Genomic DNA, 15,798 nt, shown 5'->3' with positions numbered 1-15,798 from the left:
TCTGCTCTGAAAGGCAGTCCTCATCTCAGAAGAGGCCCCCGGGGCCTGGGTGGATACATCGACCTCTCTGGGCCCCACCTTTGTTACCGGGCCCTGCAGAGTTCCACCCCTGAGCCTACTACTTAAGTATGTTGGGAATTTTAGTCTTGTTGCATAAAGTTGTGTTATGAATGGATGACTGGTAGATTTGCTCACGTCTGTGTTTATTTGTATTAGGAAACCATAATACAACAGTTGCAGACACGATTCGCAGACCTACAGATTTACACCTATGTTGGAGATATTTTAATAGCTTTAAATCCTTTCCAGAATCTCAGCATTTATTCCCCACAGGTAAGAAGCAATAATAATAATAATAATAATAAAGTAAATGTATATGGGGATAAAGGATCCACAGGATGAAATAATATTGCACAGTCGATAAGGGTCACAGAAGAACCACAAAAAGTGCAGATCTATAATAATGCTTCGTTATATGCATTATATGCATTGTCTACTTGCAAGCTCATTTGAAGGTGTGCGCCAATTTCACTGTCCTTGGAACTGCAGACAGAAAATAAATCTGCCGGTTTGTGGATCCACCTGAAAACGATCATGATAGAAGGACTGAAGTCACTTCCAAGTCCAACCTACTAACCAGAACTAACTAGAACCAGACTCTTCTTTTAGTTACAGATTTATAATTTTCTCCTACAATACCGCATGAGTCTTAAACTAATCATGACATTGAGGGGACATCTGCCTTTATTACATTGTCGCTTTTGTATATTTGAAGGTTTTTATGACGTTGGTCAAAGTATCCAGAAAAATACGTTCTGCCACAAAAGTTGCCTTTTAAATGGACATTTTCTAGGAAATAATTATTTCTCTCTTTAAATCATTATAGTCATTTTCCCTAAAATTAGACATATTTAGGGAGATTCAATTAGCTGTGAAGTGTATCCAGAACGTCCGCGAGACACTTTGCGGCGGAGATTTGAACTGTAGGAGCCAACAATGTGCGCTGCGTGATTTCTGCTCGTCACATCGCCGGCAATTGAATCTAACCCAACTGAATAAGTGAAATTGAAAACTATAAGATGAAACCCGACCTCCACACCCTCCATAAACTCCATAAAATGTGAATATTCTCTTCTCACAAAACAAAATCTTAGTTTTGCATTTAGTGCATCAGATGCACTCAAGTGCCTAATCTGGACACCGCCAATCCGCCTAACTCTCCAATACGCCTGTGCACACTTTAGCACCCCACAACAGTTGCTCAAAAATCCATGGTGAATTTTGCTTTAAATTACAGGAAAGTTATAGCATTTTTACCATTTCTGTGTATTCGTGTACACTCTGTATAGTGTGTTTTTGTGAATCGTAATAATAAACTCCACTATTGTCCCAATGCAGAATTTGGCATGGACAGTCGTTGTGATATATGCTGTTGTCTTGTGATATATGCTATGTACAAGAATACCATTGGGCCTATACTGAGAGCTGCACTCTCTGCTCCCAGGGTAGATATGTCAGTATCATATGCACAGTATTGATTGTAATACTGAACGGGATGAAAAGTACTTTTGCAGTGTGTCATTGATTTACTAGTAGCCCTCTCACGGTTTCTTTCCTTTATGTAGTTCTCCAAGCTGTATCATGGAGTGAAACGTGCCTCAAACCCCCCACATATATTTGCAACAGCAGACGCAGCCTACCAGGGAATGGTGACTTTCAGCAAAGACCAGGTACAGCATGGTAGGATGGAGTGAGTCACTTTCTGCACCGTCTCCTTGTACAAATGTGACAATTGCACCATGGGTATAATGGTGATTTAAATTGCACAGTTCTGAGATTTCAGAATGGCAACCTGTTTCTTTAGTGCAAACTCACTCCCCAGGGAGCACTAACAGTGCAGGTGTCCCAGGCAGGGCCGCCATCAGAATTCATGGGGCCCAGTAAGGGCGCCCCCCCCTCCCATGAGCAACAGCGCAACACAAACTTACCTGGGGGCCCGCTGTCTTGCAGTCCAGCGCAGAGTAGTGGAGACCAGCGGACTGCAAGACAGCGGGCCCCCAGGTAAGTTTGTGTTGCGCTGTTGCTCATGGGGGGGGGGGGCGCTGTTGTACTGGGCCTCCTGGTGGGCCCGGGCCCGGTACAACAGTACCCCCTGTACCCCCCTGATGCAGGGCCATCTATTCATTTGGCACGATGGGCAGGTGCCCGGGGGCCCCACGGGCAAAGGGGCCCCATAGGCAGGGCTCTTAATTAGAATAAATAATCCTGCAAAAAAAAAACCTGCAAAAAAACCTTCAAGGGTCACTGAGCAAGTACATCTATCTATCTCTATCTCTATATATCTATATCTGTAGCTCTATACATATATATATATATATATATATATATATATATATATATATATATATATAGGGGCCCCGGTGCACTGCTTTGCCCTGGGGCCCATAATGTTGTTAAGATGGCCCTGCCCTGATGCGGCCCTGGTCCCAGGTGACCAGTGATATAATTATACCACCTGTTACAATGTGTCAGTCAGTAATGAATACACCTGTGCCCCAGCATGGAGATATGGAAAACCTGCACTGTTAGGGGTACCTGAGGACTGAGTTTGGGAAACACTGCTATAGTGCATTATGATGGATCAGGTGAAAGCAATAGTGGAGAAAAAATAATTAAAATAACGAAATATATTAAGAAGCTAGAACAAAATATTGTGTGTTTATTTGTTTAGCTTTGTGCAGTAAAAGTGAGATGTATATGTGTATTAAAAGTGTATTTTTGTGTTTTTTTAACATAGCAACTACCTGCATTATAAACTGAAATCCAGTTTAAAATAGCATTTTAAATGGACATTTTCTAGGAAATGTATGCAATTATTTCTCTCTTATCAGAACCCTTTTCTTTTCCTCTTTAACTCACTACAGTCATTTTCCCTTTAAAATGAGACGTATTAAATAAGTGAAATTGAAAAAAAAAACACGTTAAAGGCAGCGGCATTCTCAATCTATTTAATGTAACTCCGTTCCGTCACTCGTATGATAATGATTTCTCACACTTCATTGTTTCTGATCCATCAGTGCATTATTATCAGTGGAGAGAGCGGAGCGGGGAAGACAGAAAGCGCCCATTTGATTGTGCAGCATCTGACCTTCCTAGGAAAGGTATGGCCTGATACCTAATGTCACTATGTCCTTGTCATACAGCATCTGACCTTCCTAGGAAAGGTATGGCCTGATACCTAATGTCACTATGTCCTTGTCATACAGCATCTGACCTTCCTAGGAAAGGTATGGCCTGATACCTAATGTCACTATATCCTTGTCATACAGCATCTGACCTTCCTAGGAAAGGTATGGCCTGATACCTAATGTCACTATGTCCTTGTCATACACTACCACACAACACAGCCACAATGAGAACAGAGCAGCACCCCAGTGATTTAATAGTAATACAGTTTGAATAATTTGGAGTGCTGCAATAATTATGGTGTGGATATACTTTGAGGATTGAGGACAGGTCCGTGTTGCAGCGGGACCCACAGCCGGTGAAACTTTCACTGCCAGGACTAGAGTAGATAGCCGAATACTAGGAGTAACACCTGCAGGGGCTGAGTACCATATTGCGTCATGGGCAGGTGGGGGACCTAGATTTTGGTCAAGGGAGGGATTGCCACGATCGACTCCCTCTGTATCCATCAGTGGGCATAGGTCTTGTGTGGCATGGGTCTATATAAGTTTTCATAAAACTGTATGTGGTGGAATGAGGCATTTATGCTGGTGATGGGAAGTACAGTATATGATGGTCGTGATGATATATAATATGCTGGACAAATTAATCTAATGTGCGCAGTATTTCCTTATTTTGCCATGATGTGCATGCTCTACATACATGCAGGTATTATTATTATTACCATTTATTTATAAAGCGCCACTAATTCTGCAGCGCTGTACAGAGAACTCACTCACATCAGTCCCTGTTTCGTTGGGGCTTACAGTCTAAATTCCCTATCACACACACACACACACACACACACACACACACACACACACACACACACACACACACACACACACACACACACACACAAACAGACAGACAGATAGAGACACACACACACACACACACACACACACACACACACACAGGCTAGGGTCAATTTGTTAGCAGCCAATTAACTTGCCAGTTTTTGGAGTATGGGAGGAAACCGGAGCACCCGGAGGAAACCCACGCAAACACGGGGAGAACATACAAACTCCTCACAGGTAAGTCCATGGTCATGAATTGAACTCATGACCCCAGTGCTGTGAGGCAGAAGTGCTAAACCACTTAGGTAAATCCTTGTTACCTCACTATGCATGCTGTATTCGTGTTTACAGTGCACTAGATATATCCTTTTTATCATCCTGTCACACATGAGAAGTATTTCATTCGTTGTACAACATAGTGTGCTGTGCAGCACACTAAGCCTAGAGAGGATAATCTTAGTGTGGCCTGAACATGTACAGCACAGTCTGAAAAAAAAGTAAATACTTATGCGATATATGGTAGGAAAAGTATAACTCTAATGCAAAATCTCCTAAATCTGTTAAAAGTAAATGAGTCCTATCTAAAACTACCCAATAGGATGTGACTAATAGCAAAAAGAAATGTCCTAAATTTCTTTTATGCATTCAAATGCCTAACATTTAGCCTCTCCAAATCCAACACTTCCTCTACACCCATGTGTTCCACCTTCCTGGCAGCTGGTTTTTAAGTTGGTGAGAAGTGTCTTTGTTTTAGTGCCCTTTGTTAGTAAATACCCTGAGTATATTAATTCTCCTGTGATGTGATTTTTCTCCCTAGGCTAATAACCGTACACTGCGAGAAAAGATTCTACAAGTTAATCCTTTGGTTGAAGCCTTTGGTAACGCTTCCACTGTGATCAATGACAACTCCAGTCGGTTTGGAAAATACCTTGAAATGATGTTCACACCAACCGGGGCTGTAATGGGGGCAAAGATCTCTGAGTATCTGTTGGAAAAATCCCGGGTCATAAAACAGGCTGTGTAAGTGAAATGGCTTCATCAAATACAACGTTCCTACTTTATAATATCCCTCCTCCCAAAATGTGTATTGTAATAGTATATCCAATAAATTCCATGGGGTATATTTACTAAACTGCGGGTTTGAAAAAGTGGAGATGTTGCCTATAGCAACCAATCAGATTCTAGTTATTAATTATTTAGTACATTCTACAAAATGACAGCTAGAATCTGATTGGTTGCTATAGGCTACATCTCCACTTTTTCAAACCCGCAGTTTAAATATACCCTCATGTCTCACTGAAACTGACAGTGTTGCTTAAGTAGTTTATTTTGGACCATTTTCTAAGTTTATAGGAAAACCTATTCAAGAAAACTATTGTAGCTGATATTTAGCATTGTAAATATAACAACTTCTATTTTTAGTGTTCTTTATGTACTGATTGCTTACATGATTTTACTGGCAGCAAACTAATAATGCTATAAATAAAGAGAGTAATGAACTGCAACTAATGAAATAATGAGCCTGAAATAAAATCGTGTTTGTGTTAATTTTGCATCGTTTTAAAGTTTTATTTCAGATACATAAAATGTGTTACTAGAGGGTTGAAAAAAAGTGATTATTTAAATAGATTTCAATGCAGGGCTGAAGCTTTTGGATGATGAGAATATAGGGCCTGATTCATTAAGGATCTTAACTTGAGAAAATTCTTATTTCAGTCTCCTGGACAAAACCATGTTACAATGCAAGGGATGCAAATTAGTTTTCTGTTTTGCACATAAGTTAAATACTGACTGTTTTTTTCATGTAGCACACAAATACTTGATAGCTTATTTGTACACTGAAATTTAAAGTTGATATTTGTGTGCTACATGAAAAAACAGTCAGTTTTTAACTTATGTGCAAAACAGAACACTCATTTGCACCCCTTGCATTGTAACATGGTTTTGTCCAGGAGACTGAAATAAGAAGTTTCTCAAGTTAAGATCCTTAATGAATCAGGCCCATAGTTCTCAATATCCAGGGCTGAGGTCTAATCATATAGGGATTAGATGGCATGTTTGTGGCTCTCAATGCCACTGTTATATGCACTGAGTACATGGCATGTTATACTGAGCTGGCATTAGCAAATCAATGGCACATATCACTATATATATATATGTATATATGTATATATTATTATTATTATTTTTTTTAAATATCTTTCATTATTTTTTAACATTTTTAATTTTTTTAAAATTTGTTTTGTGGAAGTTGAAGCCCAAGTCGTGTCCTGGTCACACTTGCGCCGATGCACCGAGTTGGCGAAGCGGTAAGAGTATTTTTACCGCTGTCAGACAGTATCGCCAGTCTGCTTCGGCGATATGTAATAGATTTTCAATAGCTGCGATAGACAATCTATGTTTGGCTGTATAATAATAAATATACCCGCTAGGAAGAGGAAACTTTGCTTAATCTCGTTTTGCTAATGCAGCTGAATGTTTACAATGATTTTAGAGATCCCTCCAGCCACATATCTTGTCTTTCTCAGCAGCATGGGAACCAGTATCTCTAAAGTCATGTGACTTTCTGGTGATGAGGTGATATATATAGAGTGTATATTACTGGGCATGGTGGTGGCAGGGGAGAAGTAGTCTGTACGCGGTGGTGGGGTATATTTCTCAGACTTGCAACACGACTGATTGCTCACTGAGCAAAGGTGATGTCTGCAAAGTCAATATAGTTCTCCATGGGGAAACATTTATGAAACCTGTTGTACTGCTAACTGGGCAGTAAAGAAGGTACTGACCATAGCAGCCAATCAGATTCTCACTGTAATATTTCTAGTACAGCTAAGCCAAGTTGGATTATGAACTTTGTTTCATACAGATGTGTGTTTGAGACCACCTTTGGCTGCCATCACTAAGGGCTAAGCTACATAATAGATTTTTATTTGCTTGATCTCAAGTAATTTATCACTTGATCATCATGTTGTTTTATGGGAGTGAGCTGCACTTTGATTGTGTGAATGTAATTGTGTCCTATTGAACTGCAAGCAATTAATCCTGTACATTGAGTATAATGGGACGAGCAATGAATCGCTCATTCATGCAAGTTTTGTAGGCGATCTAGGGCAGGAAATGCTACTTTGACTGTGTAATGAGATTTCATAGAATTAATCTCAGGCAATTAATCGCACAAAGTAGCATAGAGGAGCACAGTGTTTTCTAAATGATTAATCTCATGAGATTTAATCGCAGAGACCAACAATTGCCTGTGTAGCCATAGTCCATAGTCATATAATCACACAAGTGCACAGGTCACTGCCTCCCACAAGATCAGCACGTTCTCCTCTTGCTGCTGGGACCATTCCTGTGATCTGATTGGTTACAGGTTGTTCTGTGTCACCTACTTCAAAACTGAGGACATCCTGCATCTGCAAGAGATGAAGATTGAATCTGATAGGGCGCACAAACCTTAATCAAAAGCATTTTAATAATGAAAGAACATGTCTGATTGTTTGCTGTGGACAATGCCACATTTTCTACACAGTTATACTGAAATTTGTGCAACCAAATAAAGCATGTAAGTGCAGGGACGCCTAGGGCTAAAGTATGCAGGTGCTTACTGCTCCTGTATGACAGTAGTCAGGGAGTTCACTGCATGGTACCCGTGTACAGCTTGTGCCCCTTTAAATGGACAATTACAGCAATACATGTTTATTGCCATGGAAACTGCATTCCTCTACCTACTAGGCAACAGAATGCAATGCAGTCTGAGCTGCAGGCAATCCACCTTCACTCTCCTTGAAGAGAACAGTACCTGACAAATAGCTTTAGCTCTTCTGGCCCCTCTGTCACACATGGGCCCCTGTGCATTTACACAAGTCACATAGCATATATGTATGTCACTTCTTTGGGCATACACACACACACACACACAAAAATGTAATGGGAATGTAAGTGAATGCAATGTGATAGTGTTACAGTGAAGGCAGCAGGAGAAGTGGTGGTATGGCATACCACCATATACACCCCCCTTCCACCACTATATATGTATATATATATATATATATATATATATATATATATATATATATATATATATATATATATATATATATATATTTTTTTTTTTATCATTATATATATATATATATATATATATATATATATATATATATATATATATATATATATATTGAATGCATGAATGCAATGAGTTAGACAAGTCCCTGTTTGGTATTTTACAAGTGTGTTTGGAATAAAGTTCATTGTCATGGCAAAGAGGGACTATGGAATTAATTGCAATTCATCTGATCACTCTTCATGACATTCCGGAGTATATGCAAATTTCTATCATAAAAACTGAGGCAGCAAACTTTGTGAAAAATAATATTTGTGTCATTCTCAAAACTTTTGGCCATGACTGTATATTTAATCATTATTATTCTAAGAACAGAAACAGTTAGTTACTTGAAAATATAATGTCTAGGAAATATGTATAGTGTCTTTATCACTGTTTCTTCTATTTCCTTCAGGGGCGAGAAAAATTTCCATATATTTTATTACATCTACGCTGGACTCTATCACCATAAAAAGCTTTCCGAATATAGTCTCCCAGAGAAAAAGCCTCCTAGGTAAAAAAAAAACCATTGTTAGAGGTTTTTTTTTTAAAGTTATTGTTACTGACATTTATGTATTGCTTTTATTGCTTATCATTCATTTTGTTTTCTTTGTAATATTAACAGATACATTGACAATGAGAGAGGTTCAGTCATGCAAGATATTATCTCTAAAGAATCCTACAGAAGGCAGTTTGCAGCCATTCAGCACTGTTTTAGGATTATAGGATTTAGTAATGAGGTGAGTGACAGTGGGGTTTAGGTCTAGTGGTACTGAGACCACTTTACACCCATTTATCTGCGGCTTCAGTTCCAGGGGTGAGAGAACTGATTTGGTCAAACAGAGAAGTAAAATGAATTTTGTTAATTTGAATAGATATTTTCAATTTGGAATTTGTTTCAAACCAACTGACCAACCTGTCTGACTGCTGGAAATGTCATCATGTGATTACATTGAGAATATTAAATGAACTAAGGGGGCATGTCAGCCTGCGTTGTCTGAGTTCTGCTCCACTCACCTAGTGAGGAACAGAGAAAAATGCATCTCAGATGGTGCTTCAAAATTACTGATCTCTTTGTGGCACAGCAGTGTCCTTCACATGGATTTTGGAGCAATGCAGGGAAAATGCAAAACTGAGCATAGACAAAAAATGAGAACACGATTGTTGTATCCTCTACCCAGGGCTGGACTGGGACTAAAAATCAGCCCTGGCATTTAAAGTACACAGGCCCTCCTCAGGTCCAGAAGGAAAAAAATCGTGAGCGGTCGCGCAGCGGCGGCGCCAAAAAGGGCGTGGCCAACATGGGGCATTGATACATACATTATAATAAAACATTACATTTATCATGCCCTCCCAGCCACATCACGCCATCCCCCCAGGCACATTATGACACCCCCAGCCCACTGTACTTATCTATGCTGCTGACATCCATCAGGGTGGGAACTTCCTGTAGAGTGAACAGGGAAGCTCTTAGTCTCACGAGATTACCAAATCTTGTGAGACCTAGAGCTCCTCGGCTTGCTCTGCAGGCTGTGTCCTGTCCAGGGACTGGGAGCAACTATCAGATTCCTCCTGCTAACCAGAGCTGGATTAACGCTCGGGGGGCCTGGGTTATTTAAGACAGGGGGCCCCTATTATGTAACATGGTTATCATATTAGACACATTGTTAGACAAATACACAAGCAATACTGTGTGCAATACTGTTAGGTGCCCGCAGCTTTGCCTTCACAAGCAGTACAGTGTGAAGTGGGACTTACCTCCCAACTGTCCTTGTAGTCTGATCAAATCTCACTAAACGAGACAGTCATCAAAATTCGGGACTTCCCCACCTGTGTTCTTGTCACTTGCACCACCTGTGGCTGCTGGTGTCTTTAGTTGCTGCTTGTCTGGATCCTCGAATGCTGGAGGCCCTATTTGGAAAAAAAAAAATGGGTACATGTAATTTAGAAACCTCCAACCAGCCCTGGTGTTTAATCAATGCAACCCATGTTTTATAATTAGGCCTCCCTCCAGCCTCAGCATTAAAATTGTAGTATTCACGTTTAATAAATAAACCTATATACCTCCCTCCAAGCAATAAATTAAATCGCATTTACGTTTAAGAAATATACCTATTTCCCCCAACCATCAATGCCATTAAATAATTCCTACTCACATTTAATAAATAGACGTTATTTTTTCCCCAAACGGCCCCACTTTCAATTAATAGCCCCCAAATCATATTATGCCACAATAGTGCCCCAGTTCGTACAATAGTGCCCCCAAATTATTTTATACCACAATACTGCCCCCGGTTAATATTATACCTCAATAGTGCCCCCAAATCATAATATGCCATACAGTAGTGCCCCAAATCATATTATGCCATACAGTAGTGCCCCAAATGATATTATGCCATACAGTAGTGCCCCAAATCATATTATGCCACAAAGTAAACATATTAACAACACTAAATTACATTTGCATAAAATCTGAGGTTATATAAATATCCAGTAGGAATATACAGCTCCCCCGTGTGGCATCCTCACTTTTCTCCCCCCCCCCCCTGCTTTCTGTGTGACATTCTCTTCCCTCTTTTCCTGCTTTCTGTGTGCCATTCTCTTCCCCCTTTTCCAGCTTTCTGTGTGCCATTCTCTTCCCTCTTTTCCAGCTTTCTGTGTGCCATTCTCTTCCCTCTTTTCCAGCTTTCTGTGTGCCATTCTCTTCCCCCTTTTCCTGCTTTCTGTGTGCCATTCTCTTCCCCCTTTTCCTGCTTTCTGTGTGCCATTCTCTTCCCTCTTTTCCAGCTTTCTGTGTGCCATTCTCTTCCCCCTTTTCCTGCTTTCTGTGTGCCATTCTCTTCTCTCTTTTCCAGCTTTCTGTGTGCCATTCTCTTCCCCCCTTTCCTGCTTTCTGTGTGCCATTCTCTTCCCTCTTTTCCAGCTTTCTGTGTGCCATTCTCTTCCCTCTTTTCCAGCGTTCTGTGTGCCATTCTCTTCCCTCTTTTCCAGCTTTCTGTGTGCCATTCTCTTCCCTCTTTTCCAGCTTTCTGTGTGCCATTCTCTTCCCTCTTTTCCAGCTTTCTGTGTGCCACTCCCTTCCCTCTTTTCCTGCTTTCTGTGTGCCACTCTCTTGCCCCTTTTCCAGCTTTCTGTGTGCCATTCTCTTCCCCCTTTTCCAGATTTCTGTGTGCCATTCTCTTCCCTCTTTTCCAGCTTTCTGTGTGCCATTCTCTTCCCCCTTTTCCTGCTTTCTGTGTGCCATTCTCTTCTCTCTTTTCCAGCTTTCTGTGTGCCATTCTCTTCCCCCTTTTCCTGCTTTCTGTGTGCCATTCTCTTCCCTCTTTTCCAGCTTTCTGTGTGCCATTCTCTTCCCTCTTTTCCAGCTTTCTGTGTGCCATTCTCTTCCCTCTTTTCCAGATTTCTGTGTGCCATTCTCTTCCCCCTTTTCCTGCTTTCTGTGTGCCATTCTCTTCCCTCTTTTCCAGCTTTCTGTGTGCCATTCTCTTCCCCCTTTTCCTGCTTTCTGTGTGCCATTCTCTTCTCTCTTTTCCAGCTTTCTGTGTGCCATTCTCTTCCCCCTTTTCCTGCTTTCTGTGTGCCATTCTCTTCCCTCTTTTCCAGCTTTCTGTGTGCCATTCTCTTCCCTCTTTTCCAGCTTTCTGTGTGCCATTCTCTTCCCTCTTTTCCAGCTTTCTGTGTGCCATTCTCTTCCCTCTTTTCCAGCTTTCTGTGTGCCATTCTCTTCCCTCTTTTCCAGCTTTCTGTGTGCCACTCCCTTCCCTCTTTTCCTGCTTTCTGTGTGCCACTCTCTTCCCCCTTTTCCTGCTTTCTGTGTGCCATTCTCTTCCCTCTTTTCCAGCTTTCTGTGTGCCATTCTCTTCCCTCTTTTCCAGCTTTCTGTGTGCCATTCTCTTCCCCCTTTTCCTGCTTTCTGTGTGCCATTCTCTTCCCTCTTTTCCAGCTTTCTGTGTGCCATTCTCTTCCCCCTTTTCCTGCTTTCTGTGTGCCATTCTCTTCCCTCTTTTCCAGCTTTCTGTGTGCCATTCTCTTCCCCCTTTTCCTGCTTTCTGTGTGCCATTCTCTTCCCCCTTTTCCTGCTTTCTGTGTGCCATTCTCTTCCCCCTTTTCCTGCTTTCTGTGTGCCATTCTCTTCCCTCTTTTCCAGCTTTCTGTGTGCCATTCTCTTCCCTCTTTTCCAGCTTTCTGTGTGCCATTCTCTTCCCCCTTTTCCTGCTTTCTGTGTGCCATTCTCTTCCCTCTTTTCCAGCTTTCTGTGTGCCATTCTCTTTCCCCTTTTCCTGCTTTTCTGCGTGCAATTCTCTTCCCTCTTTTCCTGCTTTCTGTGTGCCATTCTCTTCCCCCTTTTCCTGCTTTCTGTGTGGCATCCATCACCCGCTATCTCCCCCCCCCCCCGTTTTACTGTACTTACCTTTTCATCTTCTTTTCTCCTCCTGTTTCTGTCTTCTTTCTTCTTCTGTTCCACGCTCCTCAGACCCTGCCGACTCGACAGTGCAGCGCGCAGCGCTGCCTATGTGATCTGGTGGCTGGTTCCTGGGGAGGAGCCAGCCACCAGGCTGTCAATGCACGCTGTGTCAGTGCATGGTGTACGCTGTCAGTACACCGTGCACCGACTGCCAGGGACCGGACCGGCCCATCTGCCCATCGGTCCTTCTGGCATTTGCCAGAAGTGCCAGATGGCCAGTCCGGCCCTGCCTCTACCTACAGATTCCTGAATGTGCGTTTGATTGACCTTTGCAATCTTCATTTGGATCAGTGATCCCTTTTTAAAGCACCTGTCTGACATGCTTTCTTCTCTGATTTACATTAGTTGAACGGGAAGGCAGTAAGGATGGATGCAGGTTGACTGTACATGTAAATATACCTTTAGGTGTAAAGACACAGATGTCTTTTAATAACACTACTCCTCCCTTCTGTTTCTGGGCAGTTGTAGGTGCAGGGCCTGATTTAGAGTCATACACAAGTCCAACTGAACAGTGCAAAAAGCGCTTTTAGCCAAGGATCCCTCTCAGTTTGCACTCAGACTGAGACAGATCTGCCTCTTGCACCTCTCTGCGCTTAGAGAGGTGGAACGGGGGAGGTAGTGGGTAAGCCTAGCAATGTAAAGGCGTGTTCAGGAACTTTACATGCCATGCTGAGCTGAAAGCAGCCGCAGATAGGTCTCTAGGAGATGTGTATTTTGCGGGTGCTTTTTGCTGGTGCAACAGATCTTGCAGTATTAAAAAAATGAGTGAAAAAGTGAGAAAACGAGTGCTGTTTGGGGGGGTGAAGCACAATTTTTTTTTTTACATTAATTTATTTATTTATTTATCTGCTTTACAGGGCAGCTGTGACTGATACACTTCATCATGCACATCGGCCCATAAGGCAGATAAAGAGGATTGATTGTACAGTTTGCATAGTATCCTGAGTTGCACGGATCTAAAGATGTGTTTGACTTGGAATCCTGCGTAAATTATGGGATGCAATTTACACTTACGAGTTAAGTGTAAATTGCGTCCAACTCTACATCGGGCCCACAGTGTGCACGGCCAACGTATCAATTTATAACTAGCCAAAGGTACAAATAAGGGGAGGGGGATTCACTGCAAGTGCAGCATTCGGCCCCTGATTGAAGCCCCTGAAAAATTGTGCAAACCATTAACCATTACCAAAGCAGTGGTGACCACCAATAATCTGTCCCTGTAACATGTTGCCCTATCATTCATTTTATGGGGGCTGGTCCCGCAGCACAGCCCCCACCGTAGATCTCTTTGCCAGCCCTGTCTTCACAGAATCAGCACTGTTTAAAGTACAAACACATAAATAATGATGAAACATGCACTTCTATGCTTATATTTGGGATCTACCAATGGCTGCTTTAGATTATGTCAATGCTTAGACCATCCTATGGACAGATGAACTTTGTACGTAAGGTTGCATAAAGCCCCAGAAATTTAGGTTGCAGCGGGTTTCTTAAAGTTCCTTCTCTGTGTATCGCAGCAAATTCTACTTGGTTTAAAAAAATAGGTACGAAAAAAAATTACCCCTGATCTCACTGTCAGCCACAAGAATCTATATTTACAATTGGGCCCATTTCTTGTAAAAAAAACACATTTGCAGGCGCACTGGCCCCACTTAATAAAATAATACATAATAAAAAAAATGCAGGGTACCCCCCTTAACCCGTGAAATATTTAACCAGACAATCTAGGCTAATTTCCACTATAATGGGGAGATCCCAGGCTGGTTCCTCCTATGGCGTGTAAAGGACATATCCCCCCTCCCCAATGGGCTACTTGTCACACAATGAAACATGCTGTGGCTCTTCCTGATAACCCTGTGCCGCAGGGGGGAGTCTGGAAAAAATAATAATTAGAAGGTGTGTACTTGTGAAAACATAAATAAATATTAAAAATACACATTTAATAGAATGCCAATGGGCCCTACATTTATAGTTATTGCAGAATTTTATTAAAGAGAGGTTGCCAGTCCTGTGTCATGCCAACAGTAAAGCATCCTGAGACCATTCATGTGTGGGGTTGCTTCTCAGCCAAGGAAGTGGGTTCACTCACAATTTTGCCTAGGAACACAGCCATGAATAAAGAATGGTACCAAAAGCAACTTCTCCCAACCATCCAAGAACAGTCTGGTGACGAACAATGCTTTTTCCAGCATGATGGAGCACCTTGCACCTTGCCATAAGGCAAAAGTGATAACTAAGTGGCTCGGGGATCAAAACATCGAAATTTTGGGTCCATAACCAGGAAACTCCCCAGACCTTAATCCCATTGAGAACTTGTGGTCAAACAAAATCCCACAAATTCTGACAAACTACAAGCATTGATTAGACAAGAATGGGCGGCCATCAGTCAATATGTGGCCCAGAAATTGATTGACAGCATGCCAGGGCGAATTGCAGACATCTTCAAAAAGTAGAGTAAACTCTTCAAATATTGACTCTTTGCATAAACTTAATGTAATTGTCAATAAAAGCCTTTGACACTTATGAAATACTTGTAATTTTACTTCAGTATACCATAGCAACATCTGACAAAAAGGTCTAAAAACACAGCAGAAAACTTTGTGAAAACCAATACTTGTGTCATTCTCAAAACTTTTGGCCATGACTGTATTACATAATAAAGTAGCATTATTTAAAAGTTAATTCTTCAATTAAATATTTTGTGTATTGAGAAAAATGTGTTTCCCATATATTTAACTTTCAAATTAACTTACAGTGGTAATTTGTTTATTATCTGTGTGTATAATCATCAAACAATTAATGCTTACACCTTTTTTATTAACAGGAAGTCCATTCCGTGTACAGAATTCTGTCTGGAATACTAAACACAGGAAACATTGAATTTACTGCTAAATCTTCTAAACACCAAACCGACAAGAGTGAGGTTCCTAATGGAGAAGCCTTGGAAAACGGTATAATGATAAAGCCTGTATAATATATACCTTATATATATACTGTACATTAACAGTTATAGATACATTATTGATACAATAAATATATAATTGGTATTTATTAAAATAATACACCTATGAAAATAGTTTAGACTAACTTTCCATATAACCATGTACAGCACTGTCCCTTCTTAGCAGTATGCTCTTAAATTAAAAGTGTTAAAAACATACTTTAAAGAGAACACCATCCTAATGGGCTATATTGAAAATCTTCTG

At 41.1% G+C, this 15,798-nt stretch overlaps 1 protein-coding gene across 1 annotated transcript in view; it reads left to right on the top strand.

Annotated features, from left to right (window-relative positions):
* The window catches only part of MYO3B (myosin IIIB), a 321,272-nt gene that overhangs the window by 171,399 nt on the left and 134,075 nt on the right, over positions 1-15,798 (top strand). Inside the window, exons 11-17 of the mRNA XM_075180671.1 lie at positions 217-333; positions 1,626-1,730; positions 3,078-3,161; positions 4,843-5,045; positions 8,543-8,641; positions 8,753-8,867; positions 15,417-15,543. Of these exons, the coding sequence (XP_075036772.1) occupies positions 217-333; positions 1,626-1,730; positions 3,078-3,161; positions 4,843-5,045; positions 8,543-8,641; positions 8,753-8,867; positions 15,417-15,543 (850 nt within the window). The remainder of the gene's footprint in view (positions 1-216; positions 334-1,625; positions 1,731-3,077; positions 3,162-4,842; positions 5,046-8,542; positions 8,642-8,752; positions 8,868-15,416; positions 15,544-15,798) is intronic.

The sequence above is a fragment of the Mixophyes fleayi genome, chromosome 7 (genome assembly GCF_038048845.1).
Source record: "Mixophyes fleayi isolate aMixFle1 chromosome 7, aMixFle1.hap1, whole genome shotgun sequence".
Classification (NCBI taxonomy): domain Eukaryota; kingdom Metazoa; phylum Chordata; class Amphibia; order Anura; family Limnodynastidae; genus Mixophyes; species Mixophyes fleayi.
The sequence above is the reverse complement of the archived record's forward strand: the minus strand, read 5'-3'. Positions and strand labels throughout refer to the sequence as shown.